Genomic DNA, 26,893 nt, shown 5'->3' on the forward strand with positions numbered 1-26,893 from the left:
TGGATATTGGATATTGAACTTATGAATTCCAGACTTGATTCTGCCAGAAACTTTTAAGTCATTTGTACCTTCCTGGGTAGCATTTACAAATAAACAGAGATGAATGTTAATTTTTGGAGTCAAACAGCTCGGGTTTTTGTTTGTTGTTTGTGCTTGGTTGGTTGTTTTTTTTCAGTTAAATGAAAGTTTGTTAACTGTTATGTAGAATTAAATTCAACAGCTTCTATGTTCATTTGTTATCTCTTAATTTCTAGGCATTATCCAATTGGTTTGCTGTTTGATCTCCATGCATCAAATACAGCCCTTCCTTGGAGCATCACAGTGCATTTCAAGGTAACATTGACATACAATTTTAGTTAATAATAAGTGAGCGTGAGGTTACATGAAATTTAGAAGCTGGGGAGAGGTTTCATAATTATTTCACAGATAAGTAAATCGTATGACTTGAAGTGGAGAATGTTCATTCTTCATGAGTCATCTAATGTTTTCTGTAAATATACAGCTGTTTTCCATGAGGTTGTATGTGCTTTCAAATGACCCTCCCTTGAAAATGAATCTTTTATAATCTGAACATCCATAATTGCTTTTCAAGATAAGTTATGAAACTGTGTCAGTGCAGCTGAGTGCATGTAAGTGAAGAACTATAATGTTTTAATTCAATCCGCTTGAACTGACTGAAGACTGGGAAGATTGAGAAGTGCTCATTCTTTGAGGCACACAAGTGTGGACATGAGATACTGTAGAAATTCTTGAAATCAGGGAAGGCTGGTTTACTTCATATAGGCCCCCTTTAGAGAGCTGAGTGAAATGAGTTTGAGTCTTATGACAGCTTAGTCACACGAGAGACATCATTTTGATTACACACTGTAAATCCATTAAGTATGATTTCATAGTACTACTGATCTTTGCTCAGGAGAGTACTCCCAAAGGGTTAGCTTTGGTGCAGGATTCCTTCATACTCTGAAATGAAGGGCAACAGATCAGTGCCTGGCTCATCCTGTCTGGTGCTACTAACAGGACTTCGGTTTCTATGACCGTGGCTTGATTTACAAGACACCAGGTCTGCTGGCAGCTCATGAGGAAAGCTTATCTCACAGGGGAAAAGGATTCTAGGGCAAGAGTTAGCAGGGCTCATTGAGAGAGCTTTAAACTAGTTTTGAAGAGGAATGGGGGTGTAACTGGGTTTGCTGGAAAGGTTGCTGGGTGTGATAGTTCAGCGCTTCTGGGGCAGCATGCTAGTATTCTGGAGAACCAGAAGGCATATCAGCCCTCAAGGGTGAAAACTACACGCACATCTCCCTCTCTGAAATGTGTATATGCCAACACTCGCATTGTGAGGAATAAACAGGAAAAACTGGAGATCTGTGTGTGGTTGCAGGACCGTGATCTCCTTGCAGTGACAGACGTGGTGGGATAGCTCGCATGATTGGAACACTGTCATGGATGGCTGTGACCTTAGAGGCCAGAAGGCAAGGTGGTGGGGTTGGTCTTTATGTGAGAGAGTACCTGGAGTGCATTGAGCTCTCCCTGGGAGGATAAGAGTGAGTTGAGTGCTTGTGGTAAGGAGCAAGGGTCAGGCCAGTGTGGGAAACACTGTTGTGGGTGTTTATTACAGGCTGCCTGATCAGGCTGGAAAAGTTGATGGGGCCTTCTAGAGACAGCTGAGAATAGCCCCATAATCATAAGCCTTGGTTCTTATGGGGGATTTCAGTCACCCTGATATCTGCTGGGAAGGCCACACAGCCAGGTGTGCACAGTCCAGGAGGTTCTTCCAGTGTATTGATGATAACTCAGTTGGTGGAGGAGCCTACAGGGAGAGGTGTACTACTGGACAAACAAAGAGGGACCGGTGGAGGACAGTAAGGTTGAGGGCAGCCTTGGCAGTAGTGGTTGTGAGAAGCTATGCATTCAGGATCATAGGTAGCATGCACAAAACTCTAACTAGAATTGCAGCCTTGGACTTCGGGATGGCTCGCTTTGACCTCGTGGAGAAATTGCTTGGAGAAATCCCATGGGTTAGGGCTCTACAAGGTAAGAGGGCTCAAGAGAAATGGTTGATATTCAAGCACCATTTCCTCCAAACTTGGGATCAGTATATCCCTAAAAGCAAGAAATCAGTCAAGGGAAGCGGGAGACCTATATGGTTGTGCAGCGAGCTTCTGAAGAAGCTCAGGTGGAAAAAGCAAATTTACAGTATGCAGAAAAAGGAACTGATCACTTGGGAACATTACAAGAATGCTGCCAGAGTAAGCAAGGAAAAAATTAGAAAAGCCAAAACCTCCTTGGAATTAAATTGGGCAAGGGACATCAAGGTCAAAAGGAAGGGTTTCTTCAAGAATTTTGTAGGCAAAAGGAAAACTAGAGAAAATGTGGGCCTGCTGTTGAATGAGGCAGATGCCAGGGTGACAGAGGATGCAGAGAAGGTAAAATTACTGAATGCCACCTTTGCTTCAGTCTTTACTGCTCAGGCCAGGTTCCAGGAATCCTAGACTTTGGAGGTAGCAAAGAAAGTCTGGACAAAGGAAGACTTTTCCTTGGTAGAGGAGGATCAAGTTAGAGGTGAGTTATGTAAACTGGATATCCACAAGTCCATGGGTCCTGACAGGATATACCTGTGAGTGTTGAAGGAGCTGGCAGAAGTAATTGCTGGGCTGCTCTCAATCATCTTTGAAAGGTTCTGGAGAAAAGGCAAGGTGCCTGAGAACTGGAGGAAAGCCAGTGTCTCTCCATTCTTCAGAAAGGGCAAGAAGGAAGACCCAGGAAACTACAGGCCAGTCAGGCTTTCCTCCATCCCTGGAAAGATGTTAGGACATCTTGTTGGGAGCATAATCTCAAAGCATGTGGAAGAAAAGAAGGTTATCAGAAACAGTCACTGTAGATTCACCAAGGGGAAGTGATGTCTTTGACCAGTCTGATAGCCTTCTACAACAGCATGACTGGATGGATAGGTGAGGGGAGGGCAGTGGATATTTTTCTACCTTGACTTGAGTAAGGTTTTTGACACTTTCCCACAGCATCCTCATGGGCAAGCTTGGGAAGTGTGGGTTAGATGAATGGACATTGGGATGGATTGAAAACTGGCTCAGAGTTAGAGTTCAGAGGGTTGTGATTAGTGGCACAGAGTCTAGTAGGAGGTCAGCAACAAGCAGTGTTCCCCAGGGGTCAGTACTGGGTCCAGTTCTGTTCAACATCTTCATCAATGACCCGGAAACAGGGACAGAGCGTGCACTCAGCAAGTTTGCTGATGACACAAAACTGGGAAGGGGTTGCTGACACACCAGAAGGCTGTGCTGCCATCCAGTGTGACCTGGAATTGGGCATAGAGAAACCTCATGAAATTCAACAAGAGCAAGAGCAACCTCTATTCTGCCCTGGTGAGGCCCCATCTGGAATACTGCACCCAATTTGGGGCTCTCAGACAAGGAACTGCTAGACAGAGTCCAGTGCAGAACCACCAAGATGATAGGTGTCTGGAGCATCTCCTACACGAGGAAAGGCTGAGGGACTTGGGTCTTTTTAGTATGGAAAAAAGAAGACTGAGGGGGAATCTCATCACTGCTTCTAAGTATCTAAAATGTGTGTGTCAGGAGCATGGGACCAGACTCTTTTCATTGGCATCCAGTTACAGGACAAGGGGCAATGATCACAAGCTGGGACACTGGGGGTTCAACAGAAACATAAGGAAAAACTTCTTTACTGCAAGGGTAACAGAGCACTGGAACAGGCTGCCCAGAGAGGTTGTGGAATCTCTGTCACTAGAGACATTCAAAACCCACCTGGACACCATTATGTGCAACTTACTCAAGGTTAACTTGCTCTGGCCAGGGGTGTTGGACTAAATGATCTCCAGAGGTCCCTTTCAACCCCTAACCTTCTGTGTGAAATGCATTGAGACAGTAATTCCAGTCCTGTTTTGAAGTCAAAATCAGAACTAGAAATCATGGTATTTAACTTTGAAACTTTTAATTTCTGCACTGTAAAAGAAAGCATGCAATAGGAAAAACTGATCCAAGTGAAAATGCTGGGTTAGTGGGTTTGGCTTTAATGTGTGACATTTGAGATGAAGTGAAAAACATATTGGAAAGTAGTTGTATTGAACATTTCATTCAAGCAGTTCTGCTCCTGAAGGTATTTTTAAAAAGGTCTTGCTAACAGGACTAGTCGGATTCTTTTTGGAAGTGTACACTGAAGTTGTACATTCTTATGATATATTTATCCACATGTTGAAACTTTTAAAATGACTGACTGAATTTGAGATGGGGATGTTTTTGAAACCATTGTAATTGCTACACTTCTGATATATGTCAGAGAGAGCTGGGATGAAGGAACTTCCAGAGTGTTTTGAAGAAACCGCAGGGCATGTAGTTTCATAAATCATTATTTATTTGTTACATGTTCTAAGAGTTCTGGGAGATTTAACAGTGGCAGTATTTGGATATTGCTATCCCAAAGAGCCCTCTTGAGAAATGAGTTGCAGCACCACAGTGCTTTTCAATCTCATGTAATAATGTAAACTGACTTTAATGTCCTTATATTGCTTCTTTCCAAAAGATCAGCTGATTTAAGTTTGTCTCAAAGGTGTAGGTTAAAGATCAGTGGGAACAATTTACTGCTAAGGCAGAATTATTTTAAAAGCTGATATAATTTAGTTTTTTAAAATAATTTACCTTGGAGTAAACACCATCTTAATCTGTCTTCCTGTTTTTCATTGAATCTGAAAGTTTATTTAAATAAATCTCTCTTTTAATCTTTGAAGTCGAAACATAAATGTATCAAGTGTGTCAAAATATTCAAGACATTTTCATGTGTTACAGTTTCTTACAGTTTAGATGTGGAATTCCTGCCTTGATTATTCTTTTAATTTGTATGTAGTTTCTCTTCAAAGAACCATAATTTTTATTTGGCTTCATTGAGCAGTATTAGCATTTTTCTGGGGTTTAACTTTTTCTGGCATGGCCTTTTCCTTTATTTTACCAAGGCATGCAGACAACAAGAGATATATTCTTAACATCTGTAAAGAGTGTCTTTTTAACTTTTCTTTCCCCCATCAATTTTCTTTGCTCAAAGTTAAAAATGTGAAAAAAGTTTTATTTCTCATCAGCAGAGGTCTGAAAGTGACAGAAACATGATTGTCCTGTGCTGACCAAATAACAAACACATCTGTTGTTTGCATTGAAGAAATAGTTGACTGACCGTGCTTCTAGTACACAATGTGCATCTCTGTCTCTAGTAAAATTGAAATACAGTTGCTGTAAACAGGTGTAGAGAGATGAGCTTGAACAGAGTGCTAGGGTCTGAGAACCATGAGAAGCTGTACTCTGGGAAATTGCTTTTGGGACCCATGTGTGGCTTTATGATAAGGAGTGGAATATCCCTTTCCATTAATCTCATCTCAGGATACTCTGGCATGCTTAGTGCTATTAATGTTCTCTGTGTGGTAACCTGCTCTCCAGATTTTGGGTAGTATATAAGAGACAGTGAACCTCTGTGGAAATGGTGGCAACAGGGAAAACCGGGTGTGCCAGGGGGAAAGGCTCATGTTTGCCCTCTGCTAAAGCCCTTACCAGCTGGTGCCTGCCTCCCCACCCATGACCTGATGCAGTAGAGGAGAGGCTGCATCTGACTTTGTATAACATCAGCTGGTTTTCTCAGTTAAAAATCTGGTCAGGGGGAGTGAAAAGGGACCACTTTTCCATGTAGCATATGGATGAATTATGGAACTGCTAGCAGATGTGAAGGCCAGAAATCTAAATGAGTATTTTTCTAAAATTAATCTTTTTTGAAAAAAAAAGAAAAAAAGACCACTGATGGTAACTAAACACAAATATATGGATGCTCGCCCTGCCACTCCATGTGTTCCTTATGTTTTTTATTATGCCCTGTTATTAGTTTAATTTTCTCTAAATTTAGCTTAACGCAATTAAACAGTCATTGTATAAACAGATGCTTCATGAACTAGAACTGATAGATAAATATGGGTGGAACAGAGTTATGGAATCATACTGTTGAATTTACCTGCAATGGTTTTGAAATGGTTTTATGTGAGAGGTTGTTTAGAGCTCTCCTGTCTATAGAGATGATGCCTGCTTCTTTGTCAACAGATTTATGCTGCAAGTGTCTACTGGTATGTAAAATAATACCAGTACTACTTGGGAGCTTTCTAAGAAAATCAGAGTCAACCACTAGTAACTTTTATTTCGGAGATACACAACTTAGAGAGAGTGAAACACCACCAATAAGACTCTTTGAATTAAAGCTGCTTATGGGATGTTAAAATTTTCTAGAAATATCGTAATTGTGTTTGGAGGGGTGGCTACCAGCTTGTTTACAATTGTCTCTTTGTTCAGGGAACTGGAGAGTTACTTATATTCCATCACTTTTTCCTCAAGTAGAAAGGAGGCAAGTAGAATTAAAAATATAAAAAAAACCCAAAATAAAACATGCATGAATGTTCTATATTTAAGTATGTAATGTATTATTCTGTGCTCTAGTTTACAAATCAGTGGGCATGCCATTTTTTCTGCCAGTAGTCTCGTGTAGGCAAAACTCTTGAAGATGCAAGTGTTCTCCCACTCTCAAGTTTAGATTCTTCAGCTTCTACTTACTGACAGTGCTATATAGAAACATATCAGTGTTTCTCTTATAAGTAAAAGAGTAGACAACGCTGAGGTTGTAGGATTGTTTTCCGGTCTGCCACAGCGTTATGCTTTAGAAGGTGGGAAAATGAATTGTGCCACAACATTTTACTAATCTGGATAGATTCTTTCCATTAGCTTAATTGCTTTGACCAGTTTTAAGTATCTCCTTGCTACTCTGCAGCCCACGCTGTGCATGTTCACCAGAGCACATCCCTAGGGAGTGACATTCCCTGTAATTTGAAATTTATTGGAAGAAAGTTTGCAAGGAGTTGCTAAAAGAGATGCTCAAAGTGAGTGTCTAGGTTCCTGTGTTACTTGACATTAGGTACTTTCCACGGTTTTATCCTTTTTTTGAGGGATGGAAGTGTCTCACTTTGAATTCTTGCATGGAAAGAACTTTTTTTGACCTTGAAGTATGCTATTTCTGATTGTTCAATCCTTCTAGATTGGCTACCAAACTTAACTTTTTTTTTTTTTTTTTTCTATAAGTATTTGACAGGGCTATACAGATGTCAACTGGTGAGTAGCAATTCCAGTAGTGTGTTCCATTCATCATGGACCCAATTCTAATGAGAGACTCAGCTTTGTAGGGAAAAAAGGGGAGCAAGGTCAACTCTAGAAGGAAAAATTTCTTTTCTCTGCTCTTTAATGTCTTTTTACTTGGCCATCCTAATATGAGAAGCAAGCTTTAGTGCTGTCCTTAGGTTTCTAGTCATCTCTATATACATCATCCTAAGTGATAACAGTATTCCATTTGCAAGTTCAGCACCAAACTATGTATGGTGAAAAAGATACTAGCAGTCTTCTCTTCCCTTGATACTCATGTTCTTAGAAGATACTCATCCTTTACACAGTTTCCATAATCTGGGTTGGTTGTCATAATGAGGAGTCAGGATACGAAATTACATGGTTTGATTTCCAGCTTTTTTCCAATAACCACAGAACTAAACATCTTCTTGAAAACATATCAAAACCTCTTCATTTTCTTAATTTTGGATAGAAATAGATTCAATGATATATTTAAATGTATTTATTAAGTTGAGGTTGGGTGGTTTAGAGTAATTTTTGATTTTGCAAAAAATTGTTCGACTTTTATTTTTCTAGAAATGTTTTTCACTCTAAAACTTTAATTGTCAGCACAATGTGAGAATTGCTGTTATGTTCTTCCATAAGAAGAATACTCCAATGTAATTCTTTTGCATAAATATAAACCTGATTAAAATTATCATTTATTCTTCGTCTTCCAAGGTGTGTGATGTATTTATTTCTCTTCACCTATCTTTTATCTTTGTAGAATTTTCCAGAAAAGGATCTTCTGCACTGCCATTCTAAGGATGTGATTGAAGCTCATTTTATGGCTTGTATAAAAGAAGCAGATGCTTTAAAGCACAAAAGTCAAGTCATCAACGAGATGCAGAAGAAGGATCATAAGCAACTGTGGATGGGATTACAGAATGGTAAATACAGTGCATCAAGTATTATCATTGATAATCATCAAGGTCTAGCATGCTAATGAATTCTTCAAATTTTAGTCATGGTACAGAATATAAAATGTTATGCAGAATTTTAGTCTAATGTCAATTTTTTTTTTTTTAAGCCACCATGTATGCTTATAAGTAAAATTAAATTAAATGAGAAAATCTTTGAGTGCCAGGAGACTTGAGGCATGTTTACTTTAGACAGAGGGGTTCCAAATTTGTCTGGGGTGATGTTTATATTTAATGAGTACATGGCTTTTCTAATTTTTTATTGATTAGTGGTACAGTCTTTAATATGGAAGATACTTCTGTAATAATTTTGAAGGTTGAGTGCTTAGTAGAAACTCTGTTTTTAAATTTTTCATTCAATTGTGTGAGAATTTAAAAACTGAGGTATTGTGTTTGCCATTTGAGTGTTAAGGTCTCGAGGGTTGCAGTACATACCTGCCAAATTTATCAGCTAAGAAATTGAACTTTATCTGGTTAAATTCAAAGTATGAGTTGAGAGATTCTCTTTTGTATAAATACTAGCAGTCAAACTGACTAATATATTAATTTTTGTGAATTAGAAGAGTTCTAGTCCACTGTAGGCCAGAATGGGTATAAAGACAGATGTTTCCTTAAAGCTCGTGTTGTTACAGGTCAATTTAAAATGACATTTTAATAATTCTGTGAAAAAAGTATTCTGCTGTAATAGTACTTATCTTGAAAGCAATTTAGTTTGAGAAGTAAAATGCTGTGCCAGAATAAGTTTTTCTGTTTCAGCTTTATGGCAAAAATAAATTGTGCCACTTAGTCCCATTGCTTAAATGCTCCCAGTAGCACACTTCACTTGCTCTTTTTATTAATGTTTATAAGATATTAAAACTAGACCTCTAACATGAGTTATGAGTATAATAATAGAAGTGTGACTACAGAGTGAAATAGTACAAATTAAGGTTCCTGACCAATAATCACAGAACTTCAATAATCTTAGCACTTTAGGTAAGAACTTATATGCAGTATTTTCTTTCCATGCTCATTTTAGGTGCTTATCTTTTGTTTAATTATTTGTCTAAGAGTATCTTCAGTTGCAAGGAAATCAAAATTTCACTGTTGTGCTTTATGGTGTTAAGGACAGAGCAAAGTTGGTTACAAGAAGGTTTCACTGTATTTAATGAGCAATTGCACCTGTGGAATCTGACACCTATATGAGAAGTTTAAACAATCTTTTGAATACTTTCAAATGCTAATTTTAATTTCTCAGCTCTTCATAAAAGAGAAACAAGAAAAGCTTGTGAAACCAAGAAAACTCTTTTTAAGCATGTTTTATCTTTCAGTATGTTTTTATAGGCTTTCGTTTGAGATGTAATAATTTTAAACCTCTTTGTGAAACAGAATGAATGACCACAAAAAAGAAAAGAAAGTAACATTTGTGATAACTGCCTTGTAAGTAATGATACATCTGCAGCCTTTTTATTTTTCTGTGAAACTTCAAACAATTTTCTTCAGTTCTTAAATACAGGAAGTTTTATTTGTTCAGTAAGTGATAGCAATACTTAGGATAAATATTAAACTTATTTGGAAAAAAAATCCAATCTTGCTTGTTTGGAGAAATGTAACTAGCAATTACAAGTCAAATTTAGTATAAATGTTTCTGTTAAGAGGGAAATCCTTCAACAGATAGTATGAGAAACTTTTCAGTTTTAGGGGAAGAGCTGTAATAGTGAATTCGTGGCAAAATCATGTACTGGTACCAGCTGGTAAACATTCATAACAACTTTTGCATCCCTCCTCCCACCATTTCTGATTTTGTTAATCTGCTACCAAATCGGTAAAGTAAACATACTTGTTCACTTTGAATTTGCTTGTTCTTGAGGCATCAGTTAGGCATTTTTTCTCCACAAGATATTTCTTACCTAGAATATTTCTTTGGGACAGGTACATCAGTGTTGTGCCAATTTTGACCACAGTGATGGGTATCTGACCAGCCCCATTAAAAGAAAACAGGGAGAGAAGGCCTTTTTGGATCCAATAGATAATCTGAAGAGTTAACTCGTGCTTTGTCGTACCGTTTTAAAAATGTCCTGTTCATCTGCAAAGTATAAGTAATATGGTTTTATTTCTTCAGAACACTGCTTTTCTATAAAAACTAATGGATAAATTGCAGCATAGAGGTCATTGTGTTAAGTATACTGATCTCAAACCTCACTGTACAGTATTAGGGGAGGCATCCCCCTTTTTTCCTGAATTGCACCCATAATTTATAGTGTGGCCCATGAGTGACTATTTTTTTGAACTAGAATTTACAACTAAATATATTTCAGGTTTCTCATAACTGTTCTTTAGGTGTAAATACTGCTGTTGCAAGTTTTTTATAGGGCATATAGGCAAGCAGGGTTGAATTGATTTTATCCATTTACATGATAATAGTACTAAAAAGGGAGTGACAGCCCTAGGTAGCCAACCCTGAGGCCCATACCACTGTACCTGTCTATTTTAGTACTTGAGCTGTTTAGCATGATGTTTACTTTTGTGGCGATTCCATGTCTTCCTTAGAATGCACAGGCCAAGAAAAGCCTACTTGTTTTTCAATTTAAAATTTTGCAGTTTCTGCTGCTTGCCTTTGGTATTATAGTATAGCTTGCCAGGTGAATGCGAATTTGGAGGGTAAGATATAACAGGTATCACAAGCTATCTATGCAATGACTGTAGTGTAATTACAGAGACAGAAGTTGTATCTAGTATCTGCTTTCCACTATCTGAAAGGAAGGCTTGTAGAGCAGGTGGAGTCAGCCTCCTCTCAGTCATACCTCCATTGGCACTGGGATTGGGCAATTACTAAAGAAAATGGTTACAAACTGTGGCAGGAAAAGTCTGATGTGATTCTGGGGTGGTGGGTGTGTGTGTGTGTGGAAGTGTTTGAATGGAAACCTGTGGAAATGGTCAAAATTTGACTAGCCAAGGCCTTTAGCAAACTTACTTAACTTTGGGTAGGCAGCTCTTTTTTGAGCAGGAGCTTCTATTCCATACCTTACACCTCCCTACCCCCCCCCAAAGGCACTTTAAAGTTTGTCTGTGGTTCTGATACATCAGGTGGAGAATCTTTGGTCTCTTAGTTAATGGTATGGTTGGGCATCATTTCTATGGTTATTAATAGTGAGCCACTGAGAACAGCAAAAGTTTAGTGTTTTTTGAACTTGATTGGACACATTTTTATGCACACTGCAGATTAGTACTGCTTCTATAGTGGTAGAGACACAACTCTATTCCAAGCATTTTTTTTTTCATTTATACAACTACATGGCTTTAAGAAGAAACCACTAATAGCTCAGACAAAAAAAATCATGCATATATGCTGCCCTGAGGGTTGCTGTATCTATTTGTTCACTTTTTGATTTCTTTTAAGAAAGATACTGGAAGATAAAACTAATTAGCATATCTTTGTTTTAATTTAAAGAAAAAAAGTTTCCCTTGTTTTTTTTCGTTAATTCTTTCTGTTGTATAAACTTTCTTCACAGTCTTCTTGAAATATATCCAGTTCCAGAGTCATTCCTCTTAATAGCAGTTGCATCGGTGTCAAATACTGAAACAAAATATTTCCTTGTTATTAAGATATTTCTGTTGATAAGTTTAAAGATTAGGGCAGGTCTTTTTTTCCCCACTGTTCTACAGTGGCAACTCCTTTTTAAGTGGTCATATGCTGTGACCACTGTGTCTTACTGCGAGCTCCATGTAATTCCTTATTCTGTGATAACTGGCCATATTTTTTATGTATGTTGATTTAAAGCTATGCTGCATCGAAATGAGTGTGCAGTGCCCTTTACCCTCTGGGTGATCTGCCCTGGTTACTTTTTTGTAGTCAGGTGGGTGGAAGAGATGTATCTAAAATCCAGATCCATGCAAAATTTCAAGCTGCTTGAAACGTGACAGCACTTGAGTTTCAGAGAATGACTGTAAGGTGATAGCACAAATGGAAACAATTCTTCTGGTTGTCTGAAGAGCATTACCCCCAGATCTCAGCCTGAGAAAGAGGTGCAGGCTTGAAAATTTTGGCCTGGACTAATCCTTAGTTAGCACTATGCAATATTAAAAGCTTCAGGAGTTACTATCTATTAACAAAAAGCTTAAGCTATGACTGGGGTTACTAGCAACTTTCTAGTGTAAGAGTAATAAATTTGGATTATTTTCAGTGATTGCTAAGGGATCTCCTTAGAGGAAGAAGTTACAATTCTCAAAGTGTTTCCTCCTAACAATCTGCTTTAAAGTATTTTAAAGCACACTTTAAAAACATGAACAATTTCAGCTATAGATTTCTGAACATGAAATGCATTATGTGGCATGCTCTGTTTGTTTACTTATATTTGTGGTTTAATTTGTTGCTTAATTTTTGTACTGAGCTTATTGTTATGGATGACATTAAGTCCTTGTAATTTTGCCAACCCTTACTAATTCTTTGTAGGTAAATATGTATTTTTAAAGCTGTTTTTAGATTATCTGAGTATCTGTAGTAGTAATGAAAGCTAGTAATGTTTGTCTGGTATTTGGGCACGAAGTGACGGCATTTCTAATAACTTGAGTTTTTATAAGTGACTCAGCTGACAGATTTTTCAACTGGATCTTCTCCATTATTTGTTTATCAAATTCCTGACCTTTGACGTAAAATAAAAGAAGAAAGTTTCATAATTCAGTTTGGGCAAAGTTATATCGTAACTATATATACTATCACTTACATACTGTCATTAATCTCCCTTCTGTTCAAATCTTATTGCTCTTAAGTTAAATATTGATGCTCAGATATGAGCATCTGCCTCTTGCAAGCACTGGTTTCACTAATACAGAAACTCTGTAACACATCCGCCAAGCACTTTCTTAAAAACAGATGTCTTGTGAAAAACAAAAGTAATCAGATTTGACTGTTACAGGAGTTTAGGTTTAGGTATCATGTAGACTGCATAAGATTTTCACCAGGGAGGGAGATGAGTGTGTAAAGTGCTTTTGCTGGTAGGTTCAGAACTCCTCCTTGTTTACCAGCTTGAAGAAAACTCAGTTTTGTTTGTCAGTCTACTGGCCAGCACCTTCTGTCTTTAAGTCCTGTCTAGCCAAAGCACTAATTAGTTCTTATAGCTTGTCACAGCATTAATAGCTTCCTTAAGTCTTTTCTACATAAACAGGAGCTTCTGACACACAAAAATGGGAGAGTGATGAATTATTTTGCTTATATTTTCAAGTGGAGTGATGGTCCTGATGCGACAGGGGTGTTGGAAGGTGCTGGCTCTTTTGTTTGTTTTAAGCTTCGAGTCATAAGGGTTCTGCAAAAGCAGTTATTTTTGGATTTTGTATTTTGGAGCTTTAGGATTTTGGCATTCAGCCAACGCTCCTGATGCTAATAAAAGCTGTTGCCAGGTAGTACATAGCAGTGTGCAAACAGGATAGTCTTTTCCCACTGCTTGCTTTAAAAATTTGCATTAATTTTCTTCCACCCAACCCAGTTTCCTGTAGTAAAAATACTGTATCCGTGGAAAACTGTTTGGAGGGGAGAAATCTAGTATTATGATGGTGAATTAGCTTAGATGTCTTCACCGTGTGTACAGCCCTGTCTGGAGATGTGTCTTCAGATGTCTGACTCCATTATGTCTGGCTGATTTACTAGAAAGTTTTTCATTCCCCAGGATATGAGGTGGATTCACAGAACATACTTGATTGCAAAATGCAGGAAGTTTGTCATCCAACTGTTGCATATTTATTGCTGTTGTATTTAGAAACTACAAAAGCAATTATTGATTTAAGCATCTTGATAAAACAAGTTTGTTTTGTGCTTTGTCTGAGTGTTCAGACAATAATGAGAGAAGTATGAAATTGTTAATTTATCTGCCTTAAATAAGATTACTTACATGATTTCTGTGAGATGAGGAAGCTGGAATGAAGAACAGAAGTAAGTTAACTGTATATTACTGCTGCTTAAATTTTTTGTCCTTCAAAAATTCCCTTTTTTGCCTAAAAAGGCACAGGGTGCAATATACTTAAGTTCTAACTGTAGGTCTGTTTATTACTTGTTCAAAATTTCTTGTTCTTCTAATCCATAAGATATGATGGTCATCTCAATAGACTTTTGAAGGCAGCAAGCTGTTTATGCAATTTTCCTGGTAGAAGCATTAAATAAGTATATGAAATTAATGTTTGTTTTGGTTTTGTCCAGGTAGGATGTCTCCAAATATGTAGATTCCTTTAATTAAGAGTCTGTTGAAGCTCAGTAGCTTAAGCAGGTCTTGCTTGTTTTGTTTTGTGTGTCACCATAATATGTGTATCAGCAAAGTCTTATCAAGTGGATTTATAGTCAGGAGTGGTAGCTGGAGTATAAATTGATTAATGCCTAGTGTAGGATGTGTGTCCACACAACCTGTAGCAAAAGCTGCAAGCTTTTCCCAACACTTCCTCCCAAGGACTAGGGAAGCATTCTAAATCTTCACCTTCCCACTGACAGAGTTCCTGAGGAGGATGCAGTCCTTTGTGTCAGATGCTGTTAAGCGTAAACCTCTGACCCTGTTAGGCTGGGGCTCTCAAATGCAGGCTTGCTTGGGTGCAGTCATCTCCAGTGGGTCCTCAGTGTCACTGCCCCTTGCTGATCTTCCCAGACAGTGAGCTATGGGGTAGCACCCTGCTCTGGGGTAGCACCCTGTGTCCAGGAAGCTCCCCATCTCTGGCAGGTGCCTGTGTGGTGCTGCTGACTGCAGCTCAGGTAAGTGCTCGTCAAGAGGCACTTGCTGCTTGTCAGGAGACAAGGGTGTGAAAGTACTTTCTGAGATAAGTATTGGGAAATGCTCCTACAGAATACCTGGTATGGGTTTGTTTATGGCTTGTTGGAAGTTCCTGCCTTGTGTCATGTTCAGTAAGGGAGAGCAATGTGTTATAAACCCTACAGTATGTATTAACTACATACTAATATGTATTCATCTTCTAGCACACTGACAGGTATCTGCTGTATGCTGGAGTGAAACAAATTTCAGGCTTTTAATTTGCTGCAGTTAAGTGTTACCAGAAGTTTTGGAAGCAGGAAGAACCTCTGCTCAATGAAGAGGTTTCTGAATTTTACCTTGCTCCAGGGGGACTCGGTTCTGTAACAATTATACCACCAGGATTCTTTAGACTCAGTTGAACATTGTGTGTTACTTCTGAGGAAACATCTGCTGTATTTGATGTCTTGGAGAATTAGGGCCTATAAGGAAATTTATCTCTTGCACTTCCCCTTCTGAAGCTCCCTTCTACAATAAGGCTAGCAGCAGCTTTATCCATCTTAGATCTTCAAGTTCCTTTCTGTCACTTTTGGTATTGATTGTTTGCTTGATTTGAGTAATTGATTTGCAAGTATAAAAGCCTTTACTGCTCTTGACCTATACTGTCCCTAATACATTTTAAGCACAATAAACTATTCAATTTTTGTAATGTCTAAACACAGTGAAATAGTGTGCTTCCTCAGGCTACTTGACTAAACCTAGTTACTTGAATAATATCAACCGAAATGTATTTGAAACAAACTTCTGTTTTCAGGTTGTGTCATAAAATCAACAGTATCTATTCAGATTATATAATAAACTGTTGCAGATTATTTTAAGATTTCCATAACTGAATGTAAACCCCTCAAAGTTTTTCTCCTGCTTCTGTTTCTCAGCACTTTGTACCTGTTGTTCTTATGTGTTTTTAATGAACTGTTCAACAGTGTGGACCAGTAGCAGCAGGGAGTGGAGAAACAGGCTGTTAATTGAGGTAATGAAATCTGTAATTTGTGGCCCAATATTTCTCTAACAGTGGGAGATAAGATATGAATTCAAGTTGCTTTCTCTTTCAGTTCATTAAGTTGACACATCACTGTTTCCATAGGAGAATGCAGATGACTTACCTTTGGCTTCAAGCTAAATAGGGAAGAGAAACACGGGGAAAATAATTTCATACAGGTCAAACTTCTGTAAGAAAAGTTTGTATGTTGTTCTAGTTGTCTCATTTACTAGCTGAAAAAGAATATTTGTGATTATTGTTATTAACAAAATCTAATTCTTCCTTCCACAGATAAATTTGAGCAGTTTTGGGCAATAAATCGAAAACTCATGGAGTATCCTCCAGAAGATAGTGGATTTCGATACATCCCATTTAGAATTTATCAGGTAGGAGATATGAAATAAAAACACTTTAACAAAACTCCATTGAGATGTCATATATCATAATCTGTTTTCAGAATTCTATGTTCCTTTTTCTGACATTATGGTAGAACTTTATATGCTTGTTTCTGCTGGACCTTTGAGTTCTATGAACTAACAAAGACAAAATTTATTGCCATTTGTTATGTTGTATGTTATGCTTGACATTGTTTTAAGGCTGGTCATAGATCATGTTTATGGTTGTCTTTTGTGTTTTAATAAATTATCTTTTTCTAAAAAAATAACTGTTAACTGTGAAGACTGCTTTGGATGCAAAATGCCCTCTGAAAGTCAAACGTTTCAGCAGCAACAATTTTCCATCAGCCACAGTGTAGGCTTCTTTTCTTTTTGGCATTATAAGGTGAAAAAATGGCATATGTCTTGTATGTACCTTTCTCTTCCAGTTTTACACTATACAAGCCAACATTAGCTTTGAATATTGTTCTATTTTAGTACACAAGTGCTCTGTTTTTCTCAGGAGTTTATTTGGAGACATATTTGTTGGAATCCTTACAATTTTTGAAGTCCCTTTAGTTTTTATAGCATTAAAGTCACAATGAAATTTGGAATTAAATATGGTTAAAAGCTTATACAGAATTAGTATAGCCTCTTCGTAAATTAAACCATTCATCTCTGTTTCATCTTTTTTAATTTTGCACCTGTAGCTCTAAAAATAAATACCATTATTCATAGGACTGAATAGTCCAATAGTGCTTAATAATAGCTTTGAGTGACCATACAGATCTCTACAGTCTTGCAATGGGACTGAAGTAACTTTTAATGTTAGATATAAGGCATTTACCATCATAGTGAAACCTTAGATTGAGAACGGAAGTCAATTATTTTGTCAGAGATCATAGCAGATGGCAAGGCTTATATAAGTATCAGAAAGTATGTATCAGGAAAAGTAGTTCACTCACAGCATTTTGTTTGGTTGTTGACTAAGTTGTTTGTTCTCTGATAGGTGGAAGGGGGTTTAAGTCTTTTCATAGAAGTCATCTAGATGGGTTTGCAAAAACAGAGGTTTTGCAGTCTGAATAAGTTTCTGACCTTTAAGCCACGAGGGAGGTTTTCTCTGATACCATGTGATTTCATGCTAGTAAAACGTTTTTAAAAAAAAAATCATCTAATCCAGTAGTATCTATGCCTTTAGCCAGCAGTACTTGTCTTGTTTCTCATCTTTTCAACTGGAAAAGTTGAAAAGTCCTTCCTTGGTGTAGTTCAAACCCAAAATGTCTGACTAAGAATAGAAGACAAAATACAAATAAACCTGATGCTGAGACAGCCTTTGAGAAGATTGGTGTATATTATTTTCAGTAATGCTGCTCTTAGTATTCTAAATATTTTCAGAAATGTTCCTCTTTTTTAAAAAAAGTGGATGCATGTGTTCTGGATTTTGAGTTTGGTTGGTGTACTGTTTATACTACTCATCACAGTAATGGATTTAAAGGAATTTTCAGAAACTGTTCACTAGAGTTAGGTGATAATTTGGTTTCAAGTAAAGAGTTTGTTCCTTGAATTCTAACAATTTTACAGAAGTGACAGACTGACATATGCTGAAGCTAGTAGTGTAGTGTACTAGAGCAAGTTTGGCTTGAGGAATTTTTCCTCATGTTTGAGATCAGCTGGTTTTGCACTTTCTAATTGAGCAAACTCTATGGCTGAGGGATGGCAGGAAGTTTTCATAAGTCCTTGGCTCCAGGCACTGTGATGGGGCATATTAGTCAGGCTCCAGAGGGGAGTCTCTGCATGCTGATGGAGACTACCCTGATGAACCACTGTCTGCTGTCTTACACTGCAGATGAGAGGACTCTTAAGTCTCAGTTGTTGTCCACTTAGTTTGTACTCATCCCTGAGTTTTGGTATCTTTCTCTCCTTATGTCACGCTCACCCACTTGGCTCTTGCTCTCTACCTGTCAGTTTTCCTTCTTTCCTCTGGAGTCTGCCATATGAGTATATGGAATTTAAAATTGAAAATGGCATTTAAATTTTGAGAATAAAGTCATAAAAGTATGTGAGAGAAAATACATTGAAGCTATTTGTGACAAGTAATTCTGAGCTTTTCTAGAGTCATTCTTGGTTTAAGACAGACTGGCTGTTGTGTGTTTGGTAGCCCAAAAGGCTATGATCTGAGCTTGTGTTTGTTTGCTTGTTCCTTTATATGGCTACTGGGCCATGCCATGGTACTGGAATGAGCATTTCATTTGCCTCTGTTTCCTAAGGGTTTTGGTTACGTTATGAATTTTATTGCCTACTTGCATAGAAGACCAAAGCTTTAAACAGAGTTTTTCCTAAGTCCCTTAAGATGTTGTGATTAAATCCTGCAGTTACAAATTGTTATGATGATTATCTGCAGAGTAATGTGAGTGAAATTCTCCATATACAATAATATACTGGTTAAATCCAACATTTCACTCTTTCTGTTAGAGATGTAGTACCAAGATGTCTAAATAGATTTAAATGTCTACCACGTCCTAAAAATGGCAAACTCTAAAAACAGCAAAGTGGGACAGGGAAATGAAATATTCTAAGACATTAATATCTGGCTTAGTAAATGAATCAGAAGTCCAAGCATGGCTCTTTCCCAATCATTGTAAGATAATTTTATTCAAGTTTTTACATTAACTGGCATAGCTCAAATAATCAATTAGAAAACCCATTACAAGAATGCAAGTCAGCATCACAATTTAGCCCATGTTATGGCAACTACTCAAAAACTGATCATAAAAGATTGTTTGGAAATATACAGGGTCCACCTGTAAAGTTTTCAAGTAATAATGAATCCATACTTTTATGCTAGTAGGTAATTAAAATCTTTGTTTTGGATTAAAAGCCTCCATTGCATTTCAAGGACTGGACTTCAAATCCAGTTTTGGGGTTTTTTGTCTTGCAGCACATTAAAGTCATGTGGATTTCTAACCTCCAAGTTCACTTGCAGAGTGATTTCAGCATCTCCAGTTTTCTTTAGTAAACTGAGTCATCTGATCTCTTTAAGCCCCTTGTCAGGAGGCTTTCTTAGCATTGCTGAAGTTGGGTTTTTTTAAGTCATCTTTTCAAATACTAGCTGATACTTTGGTAATCTTCAAGATCAGTATTTAAAGTTAGGGAGACCTAGAGGTCAAAAGTGAAGTTTTTTTCAGATCAGCATTATAAATTAAAAAGTACTTAGAGCACTGGTGGGATAGAGGTAAATCTGGCTACTACTTGAAAATGCAGATCTGGAAATTTTTATGAAAGAAATTTGAAATGCAGTGACTTTTTAAGGAGAATTTGAAATTAAGTGCCGATGACCTGAAGAGGGCAACACAACACAGCAAGTTTCAGCGTGTTGTTGGCTAGTGCAATATGCTATTGAATAGGCTTGTATATAGGTCTTTTTATTTAAAAAGTTATTTTTAATAAAAAATAACAGTTTCATAAATGTCCTGCTGAAAATAGATCATTTTATTTCTTAAAACGAAGGAAGTTTGATGAGAAAAACAGCACTCTGGAATTTTTGATCTGATTCATCATCAATTGAGTAATTAATGCTTCAGCACTGAAGAAAAACTAGCACAATTTCATCATTTTTAAACTATGTTCTCATCCATAGAGCTTTAATTTTAAAGTTCGAAAGCTTTGGTAGGCAAATGTTTTTTTTCTAGTTCCTTTTTATTGGAAAAAAACAACCTATCAAGTATTGCATACAGACTGTATAATGCATAAGTTGCTACGAATACTTATTTTCTGAACTTGATTGCTTAGTTCTATGCTGAAAATAGTAGAAATGTGACAAGTTGTCACCTTGAATTGAAGGTGTGTCACCACAGCTGAGGTTCCCTAATTGGTTAAGCTTTTTCTGGTCTGTCTAAGTAAGCTCAAAGTGAAATGGACTAGCTCAAACCAATACTGTTAGATTACTTTTGTACATGATTGGTATTAAGGAATATTTCCTTAATGCTTCCTTGAGCACTTCCCTGGCAGTGTTCAAAGCCAGGCTGGACAAGGCTTTCAGCAACCTGCTCTATTGGAAGGTGTTGTTGCCCATGGTTGTTGGGGATAGAACCAGGTGATCTTTCAGGTCCCTTCCATCCCAAACCATTCTGTGAGTCTGTGAATGTCCATGCAGTTCTAAAAGTAACTAAACTAACTAACTAACTTCTAAAAGTTCTTCTAATGAAAGAACTTTTCATTAGAAAAGTAACCCGTGTGCAAGATCAGCCTTGCGCCTTTAAGAATCTCAGTTCAGGATAGGGGCAGTCAAGCAGAGTTTAAAAGAAAAATTCTGAGACTATGAACTATTTGCTGTCAGAGGTGTGACTGAAGTTTACATTTATATACCTAAGTTACCTGTAAAACTGTCAATCTGCCAAGTTTGGAGCTTTTGTAGAAGTTTCACAGCACTCAGGGAAGGATCTGTGGCTGAGATGGGCCTATAATATCTGTTTCTATATATATAGAATGTGTAACTATATATATTATATATATATATATATATATATATATATATACTATATATATAAAATACCTATATCTATAATATCTGTTTGGGTAGCTTCTCTGAGCCATGGCTGAATTGTCACTGAGCTGCATAGTTTTAAGATAGCTAAGGTTTGTCAATAGTAGCTGCAGTAGCTTCAATGCAAAGAATATTGTTGTTTGTATGAAAAATAGTTTGTTGAAGTTCAGAATACCATTGTCACTAGTTTAAAAAAAATTGAGGGATTCTGCATAATGGGAAAAACTGGATAATTCTTGTTTTCAATCCTTTTTTATCATATCTCTTACCTTAAGAGGAACCTAGCTATATCAAAACTAAGAGCATCTTGGTACTTAATAAATTTGTGTTAACAGTTCAAATTTTGTATTAGGTCTAATTTCTCATCTTTTCTCTGAATCGTCTCTTGATAATGAACTTGAATATACATACATTTATGTAAAAACTCATACTGCAAATTTGAATTTAAGCCAATTAAAACCATTAAAGTTAATATATGTATGCAATTAAAAAAATAACTGCACTTCTGACCTCAGCATTGAGTGTTAATTGTTGAGGCTGGGGTGAAGGCAAGGAATGAAGCAGTAGTTCAGTTAAATTAGATCTGTGTAAAGTCACTGATAGGTCTTGTAATTTAAATGCAGTGCTCAATATATTGCTGCCTTTCTTTTGATCTTTAAAGTTGATCAGTTTACTTCTCTGTTTCATTTGGTTTAGCCAACACAAACTGATTTGCCACTTTCACTGCATACTTTGTTATATGGTTGGGCTCTTTATTTTGTAGAAGAGGGATTTTTGCTATCTGAAACTTGTAATCCGGAGCTGTTTTCCTCAGATGTAGTAGCACACACAGAGCAAAACAAAAAAGAAAGAAACAGACAAAACCCAGCTGGTGAACATATTTGCATTCAGAAAAAGGGAAGAAGCAGATACGGATTTTTTTTCTTCAGAATGTAACCTTTGAGGGCTATTTCTGTGGCTATGTAGGATATGCAGTGCTTATTGCTCAGGAGTTACCCTAGAGCAAAGCCAAGCCTATGATGATGCAAAAAGTTAACTCTGCATAGATGAAAGTCATGGCAGTCCCTGCTTTGATTTGTCAGCATCAGTATGCCATCTTACTTTTCCCTTACTTATTTAAAAATATCATAGGTAAATAAAGCAGGTTAACTTTGGCAGAGAATTGAGGATTAGAAAATACATAAAGTAACAAGACTTCTGTTTACACTTTCCAGAAAACTGAAAGCAAGTTGTGCAAGGGATGGGTAAGTGTGGAAAGGAACAAACCTATGAGGAAGTAGGATATGACACTGTCTGTATTATAGGAATACATTATGAGTTAACACTAATAAATGTATGAACTTCTGCTATCCTTGATTATAGGAGCTTCTTCTAGTTAATCATTCTACAAAAACTAAGAAGAATTATTTGGTTTAAGGCCTTTAAGTAGATTGAAAGTTTTGTGTGAAGTATTGTACTATTAATTGCTCTTAAGCAAATAATGTAATGTTTGCTTTTGGGGATGTAAATCCTTTTCTAAAGTTGTTTGCTTCATAGGTAGTCAGTACTCAGTTCTCAGTTGCTTTTATTGTGAGCCTTTTCTCTGCATATGCACATAGGACGCTGCAGCTGTGAAAATCACTGTTGATTTGTTGTCATTGATGCTTTTCAGATACCTTGGTATTTTACCCATTGCAAATATGAATCCTTTTCTAGGAAGGAATCTTAATACTTTAAGGCCAGGCTTATACAGTGGATGTCTTTGTCTTCTCAGTGCTCCATAACGTTGTCTCTTGGAATTGTCTTCTATTTAGTGTCTGTTACTTCTGGCCTTACCACTGTTGCCTGCTATCAGTTCTCTGTGTTATCACTCTCTTGAGCGTTGACTTTCTCCTGCTTCCAGGGTCTGTCCAATTTACCTGAGCTTAAGTTCTGCAAATTAAGTTGTTCAGAGACTGTAGGGCTACTTTTGATACACTAGAAAATTTAACAGCTCATTTGAAAGACCAGGCTGCAGTCAGAACGTGTGTGAGCCTTGCTTGTTGGGTATTTTGACACGATGGTGATTGGGAATGAATGGTACTTCTGCAACTTTTAGTGTGGAACTTCTGGCAATATATACTCTTGCTAAAATTACCCACAAGGTATAACAGGATGTTTGCTTTGGATAATGTTTGTTCCAGGTTGCCCTAAAAAACTTTGATTTTGTTATATTCTGTCTCTTGATTTCGGTGCCCAGAACTCCCATCTGTTCTTTTTAAACCCTCCTTGTAAAGCACCTGGATCATCAACCACCTTTCAAACCTTAATTCACTATTTCTTTCAAGACAGATACTGGTTAGCTTTCATAGTATTACTGATGTACACTTTCTCTGTCAAATGTTGTAGCACACATAGCACCCAATAAAATGCCTATTTGGAGAAGCAGTCTGAGTTTTTAGATTGTTGTGAAAGAAAATTGCTGGCTCTAGGTAAGGTGTCTGCACTGTATTTTGGATTACAGCTTGTACCCCTTTAGCTCTGGAGGGTTTTAGCCCTCTCTGACAAAGATCACTTCTTTGGATGTATCTACTATATATCCACAGATGGAGAGTTTTTCAGGGTGTCCTGGTTTGGGCCAGGATAAAGGTGATTTTCTGTCTTGTACTTTTGCTTTCAGCTATGTCTCTTATAAGAAGCTGGGCCAAAGATTTTTCCTAATTTTTCCTATTTATCATTACTGTTTCATTAAAGTTGTGTAGTTTAGTTTCCAACCCATGAGTCTCTCTCCCTATTCTCTCTCCTTCCTTTATCTGGGAAGAGAGAGTGATTAATAGAGAGCATCTGTTATTTGGTTTAATTCTTTCAAAAAGAAATCTACAAACTTGAGCCTGTCTTTCTCTGAAAGCCTCTGTTGGTTTTCACACTGGAATCGTTTCAATGTTAACCTGTGGGCATAAAAAGTGAGAGAATGGATCTTCTTCCATCTCTTTGTGTTACAGAACATTAAGAGCTAATAGAGAATATTTGGAGGGAAGAGAGATTTTAAAAAGCCAATTGAAATGGTTTAATAACTGAGTTATAGTTTCTATTTTTTTTTTTTAACCTGGTCTGTGGGCTCTTGGCATTGAATTTCATATGTGGAAGTAAAATAATAACTTAAGAAGACAGGTAGATAATACTTTTTTGTGCAGGAATTTGGGCAACTTACAAATTAGTAAAGCAATATGAATGTGGGCAAATTATTTAGTTAAGTTTCTGTTTTTCTAGAAGTCATCTTTGCTATTACCACACCACCTATAAATTGAATTTAATAAATACACCTTGGAACAAATTTATGAATAATACAGTGATTTTAAGGACTGTACAGCACAGAAAAAATACTGGGCTAATAAGAAAGTGACTCAGGGGTATTTGAGAGGCATTTATTCAACTAGCATTATGCTGTGAGGTTTTTTCTTTTTACTCAGTCAATATATTAATGTGATATTTTCTCTTTGTATTGGAACTCCAGTTGTCTGAGGTCATCAGATGCAATGCATTTATTTAATGGTTGGCTTTATGACAGTCATTTTGCTAAAACACGATGTTACACTGTGTATAATTTAACAAAGATGTATGGTAGCTAAAATTATTTTCCTCCTTTGGCAATGTTTGTGATGATAATTTCAGAGTCCATGGGAAGTGTCCCTCATTTTAGCCATCTTTTTGTGTCAGAACTGTTACTTAAATGATCTTTTATTTTATATCTAGCAGGTAACTTGCTTTGCGAGTTGCTTTAATAGATGTATTTTGGGGTGTAAGATTTCTTTATCTTACACTGAGATTTTTATAAGCTGAAGTCAAAAAGTTGTCTTTGTATCATAGTATATAGAAGTACAATGGTTCTGACTGATGTAGTAACCCTTGTGGAGAGTTTTTTGCCATCATACAAAAACTGAGGTGGAAAGAAACATACCACATCCTTATTTATTTTTTCCAAATGCATAATGAAGATACAAGAATCAATTTGTTGTTTTAAATATCTTGTATCAGAGAGGAATCTGTTTTCCTCCAGCTTCTCAAACTGCTCTTTGAGTAATAGCAGCTTGTTAAAGAAAGGCTTCCTTCATTTATTTTGATGTGAGTAAATAACCTTTTATAGAATTCTTTGAAAAGTGGACACAATTTATGTTTATTTCTAATTAACAAACATGGGTTATTTTACATAATTTATTTTCAGCTCTGTAGGTTTGCAGCTAACTTACTGGAACGTAGTGTTTGTACATATTATATATATACTACAGTAGTGGAAATTACATTACATCAGTGGTGTGTTTTGGCACTTGAATAATGCATTTCAAGTTATGCTGTAACCTGAATCTCTGGGCTTAGAGAGTGTATGTGTCTTAGCACACTTTGGCAATAATGTTTGAAGGTTATCCTGACTGAAGCATAAATGGATTGCTTATAAAACAGCTTATGAAGAAGTAAGAGTATAATGATTTTTGAAGTATTTTTTGAAGTAAAATACTCCAGCTGACACACAAATCTTTCAGAGTGTAGTTGGAAGCATAAATTGGAAGGTATGCTGGGAAATAGCAGTGACTGCGTAGAGAAATATTTTAAGATTAAAAACACAAGTTAAAGATAAGACTGGACCGTAGGAGAAAACAAACCAATTTAATAAGTAATGCAGTCTCCTGTGTTTTTTGAGATTACAAATGGATGTGAAGGGGAGATGTAGTTTTAACATAGCAGATTTATGCTTAGAGTAGTATTTCCTTCAATGTTTGCCTAGCTTTTCTTGTAAGCTTTTATGAATTTAATGGTGAAATAGGAATCACCTAGAACAATCAGTTAAGCTGTACCAATATTTCTATCTACATGATCTCTATGCAGTTGTGGATTTCATTGGGATGTGTGTATCGCACTAGATTCTTGTGTCATCCTAGTATAAGCTTAAGATGTCTTGGTAGATGGAACATAAATTAATAATTTGAAATATTAAATAGGTTATATGAACAAGAAATAAGCAGGAAAGCCCAAAGAAGGACTGCTGGAAATATTGGTCATTTCTGTATTGATAAATATTTTGCAACTTGAATTCAACTTATAAAACTGACAATCTATTAGTTACTCTGGCCATTGCAAAAGCAAATTATTGATCTTTAGTTTTGCTTTTGTTTAAACAAATTGCATTATTGGGGATATGGAGCATAGAACAACAGCACTGAGTGGTGCTGGGAAGTATTAGAGGTCTATGTAGAGACAGTAGTTTTTATAAAGCATGTTATTATCTCCTATGGTCACCAGCTTGATCAGCCTGCAGGCATTGCAGTAATGCAGAATGTGAGTTGAACTAAGCCTGCTTTTGGATTTTTTTTGCCATATGGTCACATGTTTTCTAGATGATGATAGTCAACATTTACCTTGCTATATAAATCTTCTTACATCAAGGATGGTATTTGCTGCATAGGCTCCCTTGCTGGCTTCCTTGCTGACTTGTTTTGGCCATCTGATGTTAGCTTTCCACATGTATAAAAGCTCTCTCTGATGTGATATTTTTATTAATTGGTGATTCTTTTTTTTGAAGCCAGTCAAATATTTCTGTTGGCCTGTCATATGAGCTTAAGAGCCAAATAGCCCTTCATAATGAAAGTCAAAATATGCAGCGGTTGAAGCAACTATAGGTAACGTTACTAAAATTGTCAAACTTAAGATCAGAAGTAGGGCTCATTCAGGAGGGGCCACCTCAGGTTAGGTCCTCAGTACTTTTTCATTAAGTACCCAGAAGTAGTTCTTCCCCATTCTGACAAATTCTTTCTTATTTGAGTTTATTGTTGATTTTCAGTCCTAGCTGCCACTTCCATTTAATCTTTTTGTCTGATAACCTGCATGTCTAGTTCCCAGTGAGTGAGCTGCTTATGCCTTTTCCATAATGAAGTGCTCAGAGATTCTGGTCTAACTTTAAACAAAAAGAAGCCAAAGATACACACTGCATTTCAGTGCTAGAATGGGTCCTTGCAGTATCTTGCTTTCAGACAGACACTGCTTTGTGATGTTTCTGTGAATACATCAATTTGTCATCTTTTCAATTACTGACTTTTTTAATATGCATTGAGATTTTTAATTGAAATAATTTCTAAAAAGCAGAAGACATCACAGAAA

The 26,893-nt window shown here is 36.8% G+C and overlaps 1 protein-coding gene across 4 annotated transcripts in view; it reads left to right on the forward strand.

Moving 5' to 3' along the window:
* Positions 1 to 26,893, forward strand: part of ATG5 (autophagy related 5) — a 65,825-nt gene that overhangs the window by 10,916 nt on the left and 28,016 nt on the right. For all 4 annotated transcript variants that reach the window (XM_071741231.1, XM_071741233.1, XM_071741232.1 and 1 more), the window contains 3 exons: positions 255 to 333; positions 7,933 to 8,095; positions 16,160 to 16,254. In XM_071741231.1, the coding sequence (XP_071597332.1) occupies positions 255 to 333; positions 7,933 to 8,095; positions 16,160 to 16,254 (337 nt within the window). The remainder of the gene's footprint in view (positions 1 to 254; positions 334 to 7,932; positions 8,096 to 16,159; positions 16,255 to 26,893) is intronic.

The sequence above is a fragment of the Heliangelus exortis genome, chromosome 3 (assembly GCF_036169615.1).
Source record: "Heliangelus exortis chromosome 3, bHelExo1.hap1, whole genome shotgun sequence".
Taxonomy (NCBI): domain Eukaryota; kingdom Metazoa; phylum Chordata; class Aves; order Apodiformes; family Trochilidae; genus Heliangelus; species Heliangelus exortis.